The sequence below is a fragment of the Ailuropoda melanoleuca genome, chromosome 2 (genome assembly GCF_002007445.2).
Source record: "Ailuropoda melanoleuca isolate Jingjing chromosome 2, ASM200744v2, whole genome shotgun sequence".
Lineage (NCBI taxonomy): Eukaryota > Metazoa > Chordata > Mammalia > Carnivora > Ursidae > Ailuropoda > Ailuropoda melanoleuca.
The window spans coordinates 13,775,947-13,794,203 of NC_048219.1; the positions used below are offsets into that span (position 1 = coordinate 13,775,947).

The 18,257-nt window shown below is 37.5% G+C and overlaps 1 protein-coding gene across 3 annotated transcripts in view; it reads left to right on the forward strand.

Annotated features, from left to right (window-relative positions):
• The window catches only part of AGO3 (argonaute RISC catalytic component 3), a 128,656-nt gene that overhangs the window by 8,448 nt on the left and 101,951 nt on the right, over positions 1-18,257 (forward strand). For 2 of the 3 annotated variants that reach the window (XM_034649102.1, XM_019797391.2), the window contains exon 2: positions 16,944-17,115. In XM_034649102.1, the coding sequence (XP_034504993.1) occupies positions 16,944-17,115 (172 nt within the window). Of the gene's footprint in view, positions 1-16,943; positions 17,116-18,257 lie in introns of those variants that run through there. The other variant, XM_034649109.1, reaches the window with a different exon arrangement.

An 18,257-nucleotide genomic window follows, 5' to 3' on the forward strand; every position in this document is an offset into this window, starting at 1 on the left:
TGACTTTGGGCAGTGCATTTAATCTTCCTTAACCTTAATTTCCTTGTCCATACAATGAGATGGTAAAAAGAATTTACGTATGCCAAGGAAATGGCACTTCTTTTCTTCCTATTTTTTAAGAGAATTGAGGATGTATACAAATGGGTAGAATTATGTAGTCAACTACCATGGACCCATCACCCAAACCCAACAATCATCAACCCACATCCAATCTAATTTCCCATCCCTTGTATTTTTTTGAAGCATAGTCTACTAATAATACTCTTTGTTTCATAAATATCTACTAAGTATTTACAAAAGATACAGGCCTTTTAAACCATAGTACCATTATCACAACAAAATAATAATAGTCTATATCAAATATCTAGTCAGTGTCCAAATTCCTACTTGCCTCAGCTGTGCTTTTTTTTTATTTTTTATTTTTTATTATTTTTTGTTTTTTTTTTGGTTTTTTTTTTAAAGATTTTATTTATTTATTTGACAGAGATAGAGACAGCCAGTGAGAGAGGGAACACAAGCAGGGGGAGTGGGAGAGGAAGAAGCAGGCTCATAGCAGAGGAGCCTGATGTGGGGCTCGATCCCATAACGCTGGGATCGCGCCCTGAGCCTAAGGCAGACGCTTAACCACTGTGCCACCCAGGCGCCCCTGTGCTTTTTTTTTAAATTTGCCTTTTATTTATTTTTTCATTTTTGAGTTCGGATCCAAATAAGTTTCACAGATTGTGATTGTCTTTTTTAAATTCCAGTATAGTTAATGTACAGTGTTATATTCGTTTCATGTGTACAATATAGTAATTCAACAAGTCTGTACATTACTCAGTGTTCGTCGTAAGTGTACTCCTAATTCCCATCACCTATTTCACCCATCCTCCACCCTCCTCCTCTCTGGTAACCACCAGTTTCCTATATTTAGGAGTCTGGTTTTTTTTTGGTTTTTTTTTTGGTCTCTTTTTTTCATTTGTTTTGTTTTTTAAATTCCACATATGTGTGAAATATGGCATTTGTCTTTCTCTGACTAACCTGTTTCACTTAACATTATATACTCTCTAGATCCATCCATGTTGTTGCAAATGGCAAGATACCATTCTTTTTTATGTCTGAGCGATATTCTGTTGCAGTGGCGTGTGTGTGTGTGTGTGTGTGTGTGTGTACATATACCACCTCTTTTTTACATCTTTTAAGTGTCTTTTAATCTTTAAGTTTTCTATCCTCCCCCCCCCCCAAGTATTTTATGGATTGTTTGTCCTTTTAGAGTTATCACAGTCTGGATTTTGCTGGTTCCATCTTCATTGTGTAATTTAACATGTTCCTTTCAATTTACTGTTAACTGCTAGGACCTAAAGTCTTGATGATGTTCAGGGCATTATTTTTGAACTTACTCCAGTGAAGTTTGGTTCCCACCACTTTGCTGAAATTGTTCTTATCAAGGTCAACACAGAGTTTGGTAAATCCAGTAGTCAGTTCCCAAATCTTCATTTTATTTGACTTGATTTGATTAAGTTGCTTACTTCTTGAACATTTTTTTTTAGATTTATTTTAATTTTTAAAGAGAGAGGAAGAGAGAAAGCACAAGCAGAAGGGGCAGAGGCAGAAGGAGAGAGAATCTCAAGCAGACTCTGCACTGAGTACGTAGCCTGACACGGGGCTCGATCTCATGACCCTGAGATCACAACCTGAGCTGAAACCAAGCTTTGCCTGTTTAACCGACTGCACCACCCAGGTGCCCTAAAACACTTTTTTCCATTTCTTCCTGGGTACCACTCTCTCCAGGTTCTCCTCAACCTTACTGGATATCTCTTTCTGCCTCCTTTGCTATGCCCTCTTCATTTCCCCCAATCTCTAAACATGGGGAGTATCCCAGGCTTTAGTGTTCCTCTGTATCCTACCACAGTTTGGGTAATCCCTAGTCCAGTGGTTTCAAATACGACTAATATGCCGAGGACCTCACAGTTATGTCTCTAGCCTGGGCTTCTCCCTTGAACTTTACACCCATCTAACTGCTTACTAGATACCCCATTGTATAGACACACCAAACTTAGCATATCCTAAAAATTCTTCTGATTTCCTCTCCAAACTTGCTCCAATCACTGAGTCTTTCTTAACTCAGTAAATGACACTTCCATTCTTTTAGTTGCTTAGACTAAAAAACAAAACAACAACAACAAAAAACCCGAGCAGCCCTTGAGCTCTTTTCTCTCAAAGCACACACCTAATCCATTAGCAGTTCCCATCAGGTCTACCTTGTAAACATTTTCCACATCAACATTATTCCCCAAACTGCTACCACCTCACCCCTAGCCAACATTATCCTTTGCTTGGACAGTCAACTAGCCTACTAACTGATCTCTCTGTACTTTTATGTATAGTTTTTCATAACAGCAGTCAGAGTGATTGTTTGAAAAAAAAATTTAAGTCAGATCATGATGCTTGACCCTTTGTTGGTTTCTTATGCCTCAATACAATCCAAAGATCTCATCATGGTTTTCAAATCCCATATGATCTGATCTCCCATTTCTCTGACCTCATCTCTTACTCTCTTCTTGCTCACTGTCTTTCAAACATAGTGATTTCTTTGCTGTTCACCAAGCAAGCTTCTGCTTTTTCCTTTATGGGATGTTATTCCAGATGTTCATATAACTCATTTTCTCACTTCCTCTGTTTTCTGTGGACTTGTCACCCTTTCAAAGAGGCCTTCTTTAACAAACCCACCTAAAATGGTTAATTACCTATTCCATTCCAACCCCCCTTCCTATCCCTTCAGTGTATTTTATTTATTTGGGGGGGTGGTGGTGAGGGGCAGAGGGAGAGTGGGAGAGAGGATCTTAAGTAGGCTCCATGTCCAGAGCAGAGCTTGATGCAGGGCTCTGTCTCACAACCCTGAGATCACCTGAGCCTAAATCGAGAGTCAGATGCTTAAGTGACTGAGCCACCTAGGCACCCCTATCCCCTTAATATATTTTGTTTTTCTTTATAGCACTTACTACCTGATTGGCCAAAAAAGAAGTGCAGTATAACCTGCCATATAACCCTCCCATAAAAGCTTCATGAGGATCAGTTCTTTATTAATATTTTTAAAATTATTGTTCACCTGAGCCTGAACAATGCTTGACCATGGAAGGCAATGATTCGTTGAACAAATTAATGAGTCAATGAATGATTGACTTTCAGCAGATGTTAGTTTGTAGTAGTGTAATGGTATAATGGTATAGTGTAATGATAGTTTGTATAGTATAATGGTTAAAAATGCAGGCTCTGAGTCAGACCGACTATTTGCAAATCCTGGCTTTGCTACTTTCTAACTGTTATAGTGGTTTTTAATCTCCCTATGCCTCAGTTTCCTCAGTATAAAAAGTACCTGCCCCAAAGGTTATGTTGCAAGAAATCACATAATGTATTTCAAATATTTAATAATAAAGGTAGGGGCCCCTGGGTGGCTCAGTTAAGTGCCAAACTCTTGATTTCAGCTCAGGTCATGATCTCAGGCTCATGGGATTGAGCCCCACTTGGGGCTCATGCTCAGTGAGGAGTCTGCTTGAGATTCTCTACCTCTCTTCCCTCTGTCCCTCCTGCTCATGCACATGTGTGTTCTCTCTAAAATAAATAAATCTTTAAAAAAATATTTAACAATAAAGGTAGCTATTGTTAATGTTAACTTTACTTACATATTAAGATAGAATATCCCCCTCAATATATTAGGAGCTACTTAAAGCAAATAACTGTGACTTATTAAATAATCTATGTATCTATAAAAACTTGAACATAATTATTGTTCAATAAATACTTGAAGCAGGTAAGTGACCTTTTATGTTTTTTTTCTTTTAAGTTTTATTTATTTAAGCGATCTCTACACACCCACCCTAGGGCTCAAACTCACAACCCTGAGATCAAGAGCTGTATGCCCCTCCAACTGAGCCAGTCAGGTGCCCCTATGTTTTTGATTTTTTTTAAAAATTATCTGTGGGGGCGGTGAGTTTCATAAGAGAATGGGGTATATAGGAAGAGTAAAATACTATTTTTAAGCTAATCTTGATAGTAATCACTTGTAAATAAAATAGCAGAAAGTTATTTTTTAACACATAAAAGGTATTTTAAAATTGTAATGCCTAATGCTAGAGAGGGTAAGAGAGAGAAATCTGGTGTTAATATTGTGTTCACTTGCTAGTTTAGCAGTAAATATCAAGAGTCAGAAACACATTTCGGGGCGCCTGGGTGGCACAGCGGTTAAGCGTCTGCCTTCGGCTCAGGGCGTGATCCCGGCATTATGGGATCGAGCCCCCACATCAGGCTCTTCCGCTATGAGCCTGCTTCTTCCTCTCCCATTCCCCCTGCTTGTTCCCTCTCTCGCTGGCTGTCTCTATCTCTGTCAAATAAATAAATAAAATCTTTAAAAAAAAAAAAAAAGAAACACATTTCTGTCCCTGCCCTTTGATTTGTTTAGTCTACTTCTGAAATTGATATGAAGGGAAAAAATTCTGTACACTGTTTCCCTCTCTACCTCCCCCCAAATACTAGGTGCTTAACGCAGGGAAGTGCACTTACTGTATTGTGTGACATGTTGTAGATGCTTGTTAGTATTTGTTAAAGAGCTACTTCTTTTTTTTTTTTTTAATAATTTAAAGCCAAGCACATCTAGAATATATAGTTTTATCTCGTTTTTAAATTAAGGCAGCTGAACATACCTCAGCATAATAAAGGCTATATACATGACAAGGCCACAGCCAGTATCATATTCAACAGTAAAAAGCTGAAAATTTTTCCTCTAAGGTCAGGAAAAAGACATGGACGCTGACCCTTGCCACTTTCATTCACCGTGGTACTAGAAGTACTAGCCAGAACAATTAGGCAAGAAGAAGAAATAAAAGGCATCCTATTCTGAAAGGAAAGGAAGAAGTGAAGATGACACTATTTGCAGATGACATTGTCTATAGAAAACGTGAAAGACTCCACCAAAAAACTGTCAGATTAAATGAATTCAGTAAAGTTGCAGGATATAAAATCAATATACAAAAAATTTGTTGTATTTTTGTACACTAATGATCTGTCAGAGAAATTAAGAAAACATTCTCATCTTCGATGGAATCAAAAAGAACAAAATACCTAGAAATAAATTTAACTAAGGAGGTGAAAAACACATACTAAAAACTATAAGACATTGATAAAAGAAACTGAAGACAACACAAATAAATGGAAAGTGCTCATGGACTGGAACAATTAATGTTGTAAAAATGTCCATACTACCTAAAGCAATCTGCAGATTCAGTATAATCCCTGTCAAAATTCCAATGGCATTTTCCACAGAAATAGAACAAACAATTCTAAAATTTGTATCAAACCACGAAAAGACCACAAATAGCCAAAGCAATCTTTAGAAAGAAGAACACAACTGGATGCATCATGTTCCCTGATTTCAAACTATATTACAGAGCTGTAGTAATCAAAGCAGTATGATATTGGTATAAAAATAGATACATAGGTCAATGGAACAGAATAGAGAACTCAGGAATAAACCTACCTGTAAATAGTCAATTAATTTTCCACAAAGGAGCCAAGAATGTACAGTGGGGAAAGGACAGTCTGTTGCTTCAGTAAATGGTATTGGGAAAACTAAAGAATGAAATTGCTTCCCTATCTTATATCATACACAAAAATTAACTCAAAGTGGATTAAAGACTTGAACATAAGACTTGCAACCATAAAACTCCTGGAAGAAAACAGGTGGTAAGCTCCTTGACATCAGTCTTGGAGATGATATTTTGGTTTTCAGTTGTGTGGAATTTGTTTTTCGGCCCTTCATTTTCGGTCTTTGTGTGTGCTTACATCTGAAGTGCGTCTCTTGTAGGCAGCATAGAGATGGGTCTAGTTTTTTTAATTCATTCAGCCACTCCACTTTGTCTTAGTCCATTTACATTTAAAGAAATTATTGATAGTTATGTACTTAATTGCTGTTTTGCTAATTGTTTTCATGCTGTTTTGTAGTTCCTCCATTCCTTCTGTGCTTTCTTCCTTTGGGTTTTGATGATTTCCTTTAATGGGTGCTAGATTCTTTTGTCTTTTATCTTATTTATCTTTATGTATTTATTGTAGGGTTTTTCTTTGTTGGTTACCATGAGGCGTCATGACTTTTTTTATTTTTTTTAAGCACCAGCAGCACATTCCCTCTGATGACACTCAGCAGCCTTTTAAAAACTTGTATGTGTACCCTGAACCTAATAATACACTGTATGTTAATTAACTTTAATTAAAAATGAAAAAAAAAAACAAAAAAAACTTGTATGTGTGGTGTCTGATATTTACCAATTTCACAGGAGTGTAACTTAAAACTTTTCTTTATACGTTGTCTTAAAAAAAAAAGGTTGTATTGAGTTTGGGGGACATAGTGTAAATATTTGCTATATAAGAATAATTTGAAAAAATTATATTGAAAGATGTTTAAACGTATTCTAAGAAGTTTAGATTTTAAAAACCAAGAGGTATTTTGCAGGAAATATTCAGTTCTGTGGTATATGCCTGTAATGACCAGGTTAAAATGGAAGTGAGGGGTGCCTGGGTGGCACAGTGGTTAAGCGTCTGCCTTCGGCTCAGGGCGTGATCCTGGCGTCATGGGATCGAGCCCCGCATCAGGCTCCTCCGCTATGAGCCTGCTTCTTCCTCTCCCACTCCCCCTGCTTGTGTTCTTTCTCTCGCTGGCTGTCTCTATCTCTGTCGAATACATAAATAAAATCTTTAAAAAAACAAAATAAAAAATAAAATAAAATAAAATGGAAGTGAAATGGAAACCCAGAGAAGTTATGACCATAAAAGCCACTTTTTCCCTGAGGACATTTGCTGCTTTTGGAAACTTTAAATTTGATGCCTAAAGATGTGAAGTGAATAGAAATTAAAAGTCCAGAGTCTGCACATGATGGGGATTATACAGGAGACCTTCTGTGCCATCCACTGGGACCCTCAAGTGCTATATTCAGGGTGAAACTAATCTTGAAGTGGATGACCTTCACTGGAAGCCTATACTATAATCTTGAATTTAAGTTGCACTGGAGTGGTAGTAGTCTCAGGCACCTGACAAACAAATGCAGATCTTTCCTTGAGGAATGTATCTTTATCCTAGTTCTCAAATTATTTTTACAAATTACTTTTCAAGTACAATGACCAGATATACATGCTGACAAAATACCATGAGCAAGAAAGACAACAATGAAAACAAAATCATATTTCAGATATGGAAGCTGTCAGTTGCAAACTGGAAAACAAATATTTACAAACAACTATGTTTATATATAATATGTATATGTATTTTATATATATATATTTTTTTTTTTTTTTAAGATTTTGTCAGGGGAGGGGCACCTGGGTGGCTCAGATGGTTAAGCGTCTGCCTTCAGCTTGGGTCATGATCCCTGGGTCCTGGGATCAAGCTCCACATCGGGCTCCTGGCTCAGCGGAGAGCCTGCTTCTCCCTCTCCCCCTGCTCATGCTCTCTCTCTCTCTCTCTCTCTGTATCTCTGTGTCTCAAATGAACAAATAAAATCTTAAAAAAAAAAAAAGATTTTGTCAGGGCACTAGAGCATGCACGGCACTTTATCCAACTGAGCCACCCAGGCGTCCCAACAACTATATGTTTTTTAAAGATTTTATTTATGTGTGAAAGAGAGCGAGCACAAGCACGGGGAAGGGGCAGAGGGGAGGGAGAAACAGACTGTCAGCTCAGCAGGGAGCCCAACACGAGGCTGGATCCCAGGACCCTGAGATCATGACCTGAGCTGAAGTCAGATGCTTAACCAACTGAGCCACCCAGGAGCCCGTAAGCAACTATATTTATAGGGCTATAGTAGCAACTGGGTTGGATATAGAATCCATGCATGCAGGCTATGGAGGGCAAATTTTAGAGGTATTTGAAAAAGATTAAAAAATAACAGAAGGAACCTTTCTGAAATACTGATCTCAAGTGAAAATTAAGCCTATGTTTTGGGCACTTGGGTTAAGCGTCTGCCTTTTGCTCAGGTCATGATCCCAGGGTCCTGGGATGGATCCCGCATCAGGCTTTCCTCAGCAGGGAGCCTGCTTCTCCCTCTGCCTGCCCCCTCCCTGCTTGTGCGTGCGTGCGCGCTCTCTCTCTAATAAATAAATAAAATCTTTAAAAAATATATTATGTTTCAACCTAACAGAGAACCACACAAGGACATATTTATGGAGTTTCAAGTTTCAGTTATAAAGAATGCATACAGAAAAAGCAATCACAATACCAAATACTAGAAGACAATGCCTATGGAAATTTGAAGATCAAATTGTTGAAAGTACCGGTTCATTTCAGGGAGTGTGTGTGTGTGTGTGTGTGTGTGTGTGTGTGTGTGAAGTTAACAGACATTCTTAAATGTGTAAAGGCTTGGAAAATCTATCCCTACCCCCCATGCCTTTTTGTTTAACACAACTTAAAGGCATTCATTAGAATAACAAATGAATTTGAAACCTGAAGAAGGGAGACTATTGCAGTTGGAAAGGATTGGTAGTGAGCAAAGAAACCATATTAACTTAAATACATTAATGTATTATGCCTTTGTTTTTCTTATAATGAGATATTTTCTCTATATTTTTCTACAATGATGGATGTTTTGGTTATCTTACTGTATTAGTGAGGTTAAAACAACAGCAGCAGTTTATTATTTCTCAAGATTTTGCGGCTAGAAGATCAACTGGTACCATCAGCGAGAAGGGGGAAACATCTGGGGAGTCTGGGCTCTTCTATACTTTGGTCTTTCCATCTGGGAGATTGGGCTTCCTTACCATGGAGGCTGGGGTCCAAGAAGTAGCATTCCCAAAGAAAGGCAGAAGCTGCAGATCTTTTTAAGTCTCAAAAGTTACACAGTGTAACTACCTCTGCATTCTGTGGAAGTCCAGGGACAACCCAGATTCAAGGGGAAAGGAAAGCCACCACTTCTTGATGGAAAGAGTGGTAGGGATTTACAGCTGTCTTTTATTGTCATATGAGATATTCAGCTACTGATTATGATCTCTTTCCCAGAATGTAATTTGGAAAGGGATGGTGGAATAGACTAAACAAAACTCTTGTGTTCCATTAAGTGAGTACTGCCATTAAATTTAACTTCATTAGCAAGGTAAACTTTATCTTGATTTTTGTTTAAAAATATAGGTAATAATAGCATATGATTCAAAATTTTAAAAAAATATAAAGGGATACACAGGCATTTCTGCTATAATGTGAGATTATGCAATCATACTGAGCCTTAATGGGGGAAGGGGTGGGAATAGAATCGAAGCTAACCAGTCAAAACCTATGCAGCTTTGTGGCTCCTGCCTGGCTCATTTGGTAGGTAGAGCATGTGACTCTTGATCTCAGGATTGTAGTTTGAGCCCCACGTTGGGTGTAGAAATTACTTAGAAATGAAATCTTAAGAAAAAAAATCTATGCGACTTTGTAACTAGGATATATAGAAGCAGTGAAAATTCTAATAAAAATACTATAACAGTTTAACATATTAAATTCATAATGATTGGAAAACATTCTGGCAGTTCCTTAAAAGGCAATTCCATCCCTAGGAATCTACGCAAGAGAAGAGAAAACTTATGTCCATACAAGGACATGATACGAGTGTTCATAGCAGCATTATTTATTATAATAGCCAAAAAGTGGCAACAATCAAAATGCCCATCAAATGGTAAATGGATAAATAAAATGCGGTATATCCAAACAATGGAAAATTATTGGGGAGTAAAAAGGAAGTTTGATACATGCCGCAAGGTGGATGAACCTTGAAAGCATGCTAAATGAAAGGAATTAGTTATAAAGGAGCACATATTATATGATCCCATTTATGTGAAATGTCCAGAATAGGCAAATCTATAGAAACAAAGTAGATTAAGTAGACAAAGTAGGTTGTCATTGGTTGGGGGAAATGGGGAGGTAATGGTGAAGGGGTACAGGATTTCTTTTTGGAGTGAGGAAGATGTTCTAAAATTGATTACGATGGCTGCACAATTCTATGAATATGCTAAAAGCCATTTAGTTGTATACTTTAAGTGGGTGAATTATATGGTGTATCTCTTTAAAAATACACTACTAGAAGCAAAAAAAAATTCTAATGAATAAGTATTATAAGCATAGGACTTTAAGATGTTTAAAAAGATGATGGTAGCTTGATGAAACGGGATGTGAGGAAGGTTTGAGATTGCCAAATTACTGAGATAAACGCAAATAGCACAAACTTCAGAGGAAATCATGCAAAAGCTATTCTAAGTCCGAGCCATGTGGCCAAACTGAACCAGAGGGAAGACCTTACATGTAATGAGTATCATGGACAGTACTGTATTCCTCTTTCGTTTGTTGTATTCATTGTTAGTGTACTTTGTATTCAACTGCTATTACTTCGTAATGCAAAAGCATTAACAGGCTGAAGAAAATCACATATGAACCAAAGTAATGTCTGTGCTAAAGTGACATAATTTCCCTACTTACAATTGCACATAAGCTGATTTGTGTTACAGAAACAAGTGTTGGGTATCAGAATAGACTATATAGGGAGGAAAAAAATCAATCTTCCTTTTTAGGCCCCCAGCCATCCAGTTCCCTGTCTGAAGGCAGTCATTGCTCCCACTATCTTGGTGTCCTAACAGATATTCTAATAGTGTGTACACTGTATAATATGAATGTATGTTATATATGTATATGTATAATATGAGTGTATATTCTGTTTCTTCATGCAAATGAACATGTATTTTATACCCTGTCCTGCACTGTTTTTTTCATATAACCGATCTCTTTATTGATACTAAGGAGCTTTTCTGTTCTTTTTCTTTTCTATTCTTTTTAATGTTAATAGTTACATATTATTCCATTGCTGGTTGTAATATTAATTGGGCACTGATTTATTCATCTCATTTATTTAACACATTTATTTTTTACTGTGTGCCAGGAACAGTTCTGGACGTTATAGATCAGTGAAGGAAACAGACAAAACTCCCACCCACCCTCATTGGGCTTACATTTCATTGTTTTTTGTTATTCCAGGCAATGCTGCAGACAAGGATATCCTTATACAAATGTCATTTTCTGTATGTGTAGATAAATACTTAGAAATGGAATTACCGGGGCGCCTGGGTGGCTCAGTCGATAAGCGTCTGCCTTCGGCTTGGGGCATGATCCCAGAGTCCTGGGATCGAGCCCCACATCAGGCTCCTCTGCTGGGAGCCTGCTCCTTCCTTTCCCACTCCCCCTGCTTGTGTTCCCTCTCTCGCTGGCAGTCTCTCTCTCTGTCAAATAAATAAAATTTAAAAAAAAAATGGAATTACCAGATCAAAGTGCACGTGCATTTTTAAAACTAAATAGATTTTTTTAGTAGTTGAGTTTATAGAAAAATTGGAAAGTAACAGGCATTCCCATATACCCCCTTACTCCCCTTCCAACCAGTTCCCCCTATTATTGCTTTAGTTTGTTACATTTATTACAATTAGGGATCCAGTCCAATACATTATTCTTATCTAAAGTCTGTAGTCTGCATTAGGGTTCACTCTGTGTGTTATGCATTCTGTGGGTTTTAATAAATGTGTGGTGACATGTATCCATCATTACAGTTTCATACAGAGTAGAATTAAAATCCCCTGTGCTCCACCTGTTCCTTCCTTCTACCCCGTAAAGCCCTGGAATCTTCCTTCCACCTCGTAAAGCCCTGGAAACCACTGATCTTACTGTTTTCATAATTTTACCGTTTGCAAAATGTCATTGGATCACACAGTACATTGCCTTTTTAGATTGGCTTCTTTCACTTAGTAGTATGGATTTAAAGTTTCTCCATGTATTTTTTTTTTTTAAAGATTTTTATTTATTTGACAGAGATAGAGACAGCCAGCGAGAGAGGGAACACAAGCAGGGGGAGTGGGAGAGGAAGAAGCAGGCTCATAGCGGAGGAGCCTGACATGGGGCTCGATCCCATAACGCCGGGATCACGCCCTGGGCCGAAGGCAGACGCTCAACCGCTGTGCCACCCAGGCGCCCCTCTCCATGTATTTTTATGCTCAGTAATACATTTCTTTTTAGAGATGAATAATATCCTGCTGTCTGGATGTACCACAGTTATCCATTCATGTACTGAAGGACAAATTTTGGCAATTATGACTAAAGCCACTATAAACATTCATGTGCAGGTTTTGTGTGGATATAAGTTTTCAACTAATTGGGTAAATACCAAGGAGCATGATTTCTGAATAGTATGAGTATGTTTAGTTTTATAAGAAACTGCTAAACTGTCTTCCCAAGTGGCTCTACCACTTTGCAGTCCCACCAGCAGTGAATGAGAGCTGTTCACATTTCTTATCAACATTTGGTGTCAGTGTTTTGGATTTTGGCCATTCATATAGGTGTGTAGTGGTATCTCATTTTTTTAAAATTTGCAATTCCTTAATGACATGATGTTGAGCATCTTTTTATGTGCTTATTCGCTGTTTGTGTATCTTTGGTGAAGTATCTGTTCAGATCTTCTTTTTTTTATTGCTTCTATTGGTGAGTTTTAAAAGATCTTTGTGTATTTTGTATTATACTTTATCAGATATGTGTTTTGCAGATATTTTCTCACTCTGTGGCTTGTGTTTATTCTCTTTTGCAGATTAGAAGTTTAATTTTAATGAAAGCTTACCAATTTTTTATTTCATGGATTGTGCTTTTGGTGTCATCACCAAACACAAGGTCACCTAAGGTTTCAACTGTGTTATTTTCTAGGAGTTTTAGTTTTGCATTTTATATTTAGGTCTGTGAGCCGTTTTGAGGTTTTTTTTGTTTGGTTGGTTTTTTAGAGAGAGCGTGCAAAAGAGCAGGGGCACGGGAGGGAGAGAATCCTAAGCAGACTTCATATTCAGCACGAAGTCTGATGAGGGGCTGGATTCCGTGACCCTGAGATCATGACCTGAGCGGAAATCAGGAGTCAGATGCTTTATCAACTGAGCCACCCAGGTGCTCCATTGAGTTAACTATTGAAAAAGATGTTAGGTCTCTGTCTAGATTCTTTTTCTTTTTTGTTGTTGTTGTTTTTTTGCACGTGTGTATCCCCTTGTTCAGCACCATTTGTTGAAAAGGTATCCTTTTTCCATTGAATTTCCTTTGTTCCTTTGTCAAAGATCAGTTGATTGTTTTTGTATGGGTCAATTTTGGGGCTTTCTGTTCTGTTCTGCTTATCTTTTTATGTGGTTTTTTACTAATACCACACTGCCCTGATTAATTGTAACCTTATAGTAAATCTTAGATTACAGACAAGCAATGAACAATTAGAATTTGAAATTGAAAGCACAATACTATTTATATTAACACCCCCCCAACGTACTCAGGTATAAATCTAACAAAATATGTACAAGATATTAGGAAAACTACAAAATTCTGATGAAAGGAATCAAAGAATACCTAAATGTGTAGAGAGATGATATTCCATGTACATGGATAGGAAGACTCAATATTGTAAAGATGTCAGTTTTTCCCAACTTGGTTTATATATTTAGCATAATCCCAATCAGAATCTCCATAAGTTATTTCATAGATATCAACAGAGTCTAAAATCTATATGGAAAGGTAAAATAACCAGAATAGCTACGCTATATTGAAGGAAAATAATGTCAGAATACTGACACTACCTGACTTCAAAACTGTACTTACTACAAAACTATAGTGATCAGGACAGTGTGTTACTAAAGGATAGACAGATGTATCAGTGGAACAAAATAGCTCAACAAGGTGGATCCAATCCCAGTTCTGCTACTTGCCTGCTATCATGTTTTAGGCAAATCATTTCAGTTTTCCTCATCTGTAAAATCGTTGTGGGGTCTGTATGAAGTTTAAATGAGATAACGCCTATAAAGCATATAGCGCATTGCCTGGGATATGGTAAGAACGTGATACATCTTAGCTATTGTGCATTTTCTTTCTTTTTAAAAAATATTTTATTTTTTTTAAAAGATTTTATTTATTTTAGAGAGAGAGAGAGCATGCAAGCATGAGCGGGTGAAGGGGCAGAGGGAGAAACAGACAGCCTGCTGAGCAGGGAGCCCAATACGGGGCTTCATCCCAGGACTCTGGGATCATGACCTGAGCCAAAGACAGACGTCCAACTGACTGAACCAGCCAGGCACCCCACTATTGTACATTTTCTGATTTTATCCTGATAAGATTCATAAGAAAGTGGCAGATCAGGTATTATTTCCATGTTATAGATCAGAAAATAGGAGTTTCAGGGCTACTAATATTTGACAGAGGTCAAGTGGTTAGATAAATGGCGGAGGCACAACTATGACCTAGTCTAGAATTACTCGATGTTGCCTAGGATATTATCAATATTATCTAGGGTGACAGTTAAGATAATGTCCTCAGTGGAGGTTTTACAAATATATGAAAACAAAACTAAATAATAATAATAATAATAATAATAATAATAATATAGGCAGCACTTTAATATGCTTTCATCCACAGTGAAAAAAAGAGTTGTTGTTAACCCAACTTTTAATTCCTGATGATAAATTCATCTTGGTCGATGCATTACCTTTTGATACATTGCTAGATTTACTTTGTTAACATTTTGTTCAGGATTTTGCAGATATATTCATAAATGGTATTGTCCCATGATTCTATTTTCCTTTTTCATAATGTTTTTGTCAGGTTTTAGTATCAGAGTTTTTCTGGCATCATATGTTGAATTGGGGTATATTTACTTTTTTCCTATTCTGTGGAAGTTTGTATAAGATAGTATTTTTTTCCTTTAATGTTTGCTATAATTCTCTAATGGAACCATCTGGATCTGGAATCTTTATGTATGGAAAAAAATTTTTTTAATTTAATTTTTTTAAGTAATTTCTATACTAAACATGGGGCTAAAACTCAACAAACCCAAGATCAAGAGTCGCATGCTGTATTGACTGAGCCAGCCCGGTGCCCCCTGGAAATATTTTAATTATGGATTTCATTTTTTCAACTAGTTACAGGACTTTTCAGATATGTTAAATGTAAGTTCATTCAGATAGTAGTTACCAACTGAATTTATTGTTTGAACTTCATTTAACAAAGATACAACATTTTGAGCTTTAAAATCTTAATGCTGGATGTCACTGGTTTTTTTTTAAACTATGATAAAGTATACAAGCATAAAATTTACCATCTTAGCAGTTTTTTAGTATACAATTCAGTGGTATTTAAGTACATTCACATTGTGTGCAACTTATCTCCGGAACTCTTTTCATCTTGCAAAATTGCAGCTCTGTCCACTAAGCAGCAATTCCCCATTCTCCCTTTTCCCCAGCCTGTGACAACCACCCTTATACTTTTTCTGAGCTTGACTAGTATAGGTATTAATAAGTGGAATCATACAGTGTCCTTTTGTGACATAACATCTACAAGGTTCATCTCTGTTGTAGAATGTATCAGAATTTCCTCCTTTTTAAGGCTAATGTTCCATTATATGTATATATCACATTTTATTTATCTGTTCATCTATCAGTGGGCACTTAGGTTGCTTCCATCTTTTGGCTATTGTGAATGATGGTACTATGAGCAAATGTGTATGGTTATCATTTCAACACTCTTGCCTTAAATTCTTTTGGGTGTGTACCCTGCAGTAGAATTGCTGGCTCATACAGTAATTCTGTTTTTAATGTTTTGAAGAACCACAATATTGTTTTCCAATTTATATTTCTACCAACAGAGGACTTTTCAAATTTTACATACTTTTGTGTCAGTAACCTGTATTTCTCTAGTAATTTGTCTGTTTCACCAGATTTATTGACATAATGTTATGCCTTCAGTATCTGTAGTGATAGCATTTTTTTCACTTATATTAATTACTTTTCCTCCTCTTTAATTTTTTTAAAAAGATTTATTTATTTGAGAGAGGGAGCGCATGCATGCACGTGAGGGGGAGGGGGTGGGGCAGAGGGAGAGGAAGAAAATCTCAAGCGACTCCCTGCTGAGTGTGGAGTCCTACATGGCTGGATCCCACGACCCTGAGATCATGACCTGAGCCAAAATCAGGAGTCAGAGGCTTAACTGACTGAGCCACCCAGGCACTCATCCTCCTCTTTTAAAAATCAGTGTTGCCTGGAGTTTATCAATTTCAAAGTATCAAATTTGCACTTTTTAAATTTTTCTTACTGTATTGATCCTTTTAGTATGGTTATTGTATTTTGTTCATTTGTTCTTATCCTTATTATGTTGTACTCTAAATTTATGTTGTTGGGGCGCCTGAGTGGGCATTCGGATAAGCGTCCAACTCTTTTTTTTTTAAAGATTTTTTATTTATGAGAGAGTGCATAAGCGGGGGGAGGAACAGAGGGAGAAGGACAAGCAGACTCCATGCTGAGCACGGAGCCCGACTTGGGGCTCAGTCTCACGGCCCTGAGATCATGACCTGAGCTGAAATCAACAGTCACAGACCTGACTGACTGGGCCACTCATGAGTCCCTAAGTGTCTACCTCTTGGTTTCTGCTTGGGTCGTGATCTCAGGGTTGTGGGATCAGCCCTGCATGGGGCTCTGTGCTCAGCCTGGAGTCGGCTTGAGATTCTAGCTCCCTCTCCCTCCGCCCCTCGCCTCCCCAACACACACTTTCTCTCTAAAATAAATAAATCTTAAAAAAAAAATAAATTTACATTGTTGCTGGTCTCACACTCTTTGGGTCTGGTTTGTGCTTGCTACTGCTCACCTGGGTTTATGTAATGCTCTCCCTTCTTTTACCCCTTCTGAAACAACTTTCCAGAGATACCCAGTTTTTTGTTTGTATATGTATTTAAATGAGGAGAGTAATTTAGGGAGAAAAAAGTTGAAGTGTTAGAAATGATGTCATCTTTCAGCACTAGGCTTCAACCATTGTCAGCTGTACTTAAAATTTTAATATACTCTGATTGACAAAATTATCAAATGCACTTTATAACAGTGTTACTCTTTTTTTTTCCCCCTCTCCCTGGCAGGACCCGTTGGGGCCCAGCCCCTACTCATGGTGCCCAGAAGACCTGGCTATGGCACCATGGGCAAACCCATTAAATTGCTGGCTAACTGTTTTCAAGTTGAAATCCCAAAGATTGATGTCTACCTCTATGAGGTAGATATTAAACCAGACAAGTGTCCTAGGAGAGTGAACAGGTAAGAATCATGAAGTCATGGAGATTATTTTGCTGTTAGTATTTGTCTTTGCTTTGGTAATTATGTTCATCTTTCATATTTAATAACAGTGATAATGTCTAACAATTTGACCAGGAACAGGTGGTAATTTGTTTTGAAATTGATTGTACTTCAGTGGTGTGATGTTGGGAAAAATATACAAACAGCCTTGAAATTTTCTTATTATACCATGACTTCACATGTTTTCTCTGTGATAATAGAGGAGGTCCAAGTCCTTTTTATATGCTCTTGAAACGAGACTAAGCATCTTTTCCGTTGCTACCAGGTAATATATCTGTGCTTTCCTTTTTCCTCCCATCTCCACCCCCACCTTACTTATCCCTCTAAGGTGATGGGATGGTAGCACTAGTGGGTAGAGATAATGGTTGTCACTTTTCATGCTTTCTGTTCTTATTCTCAACTCCTAACTTTCCTTACTCTTATATAGAAACAAGTATATGTGATATATAAAGATTTATCAATCTGCTTTCAGTACGCTGCTTCTTTCGCCTTTCCCAAATTATGTATGTATGTATGTATATATATATATGTATGGTTGTGGCTTAGGCAGTAAGAGAATATAAAAGGAATTTATGATTTGGTGTACACCATGAAGGAGGTTTTAAAAAACAGACTTACAGACAAAACATTTAGAAAACAGTGGTATTCAACTTAGCATTTTGGTTTGTACTATCAAATACCCCAGCCTCTTCCTATTCAATAAGTATTATTATTATTACTAAGAGTCTTCATTTAAGATATAGGTGGTTCTTGCTGTTAAGAAATTAGTAATTTAAAGGTTTTATTTATTTTTTTAAGAGAGAGCGAGAACCCACAAGCAAGGAGGGGTGGCACAGAGGGAGAGGGAGAAGGGGAGCTGAGCAGGGAGCCTAACATGGGGCTCTATCCCAGGACCCTGAGATCATAACCTGAGCTGAAGGCAGACCATTAACCGACTAAGCCACCCAGGTGCCCCCTGACCCTACTGTTTGATGTTTACATTTTAAAAAGGCATTTATTGGGGTGCCTGGGTAGCTCAGTCATTTAAAACCATCTGACTCTTGATATCAGCTCAGGTCTCATTCTCAGGGTCATGAGTTGCAGCCCTGCATTGGGCTCCATGT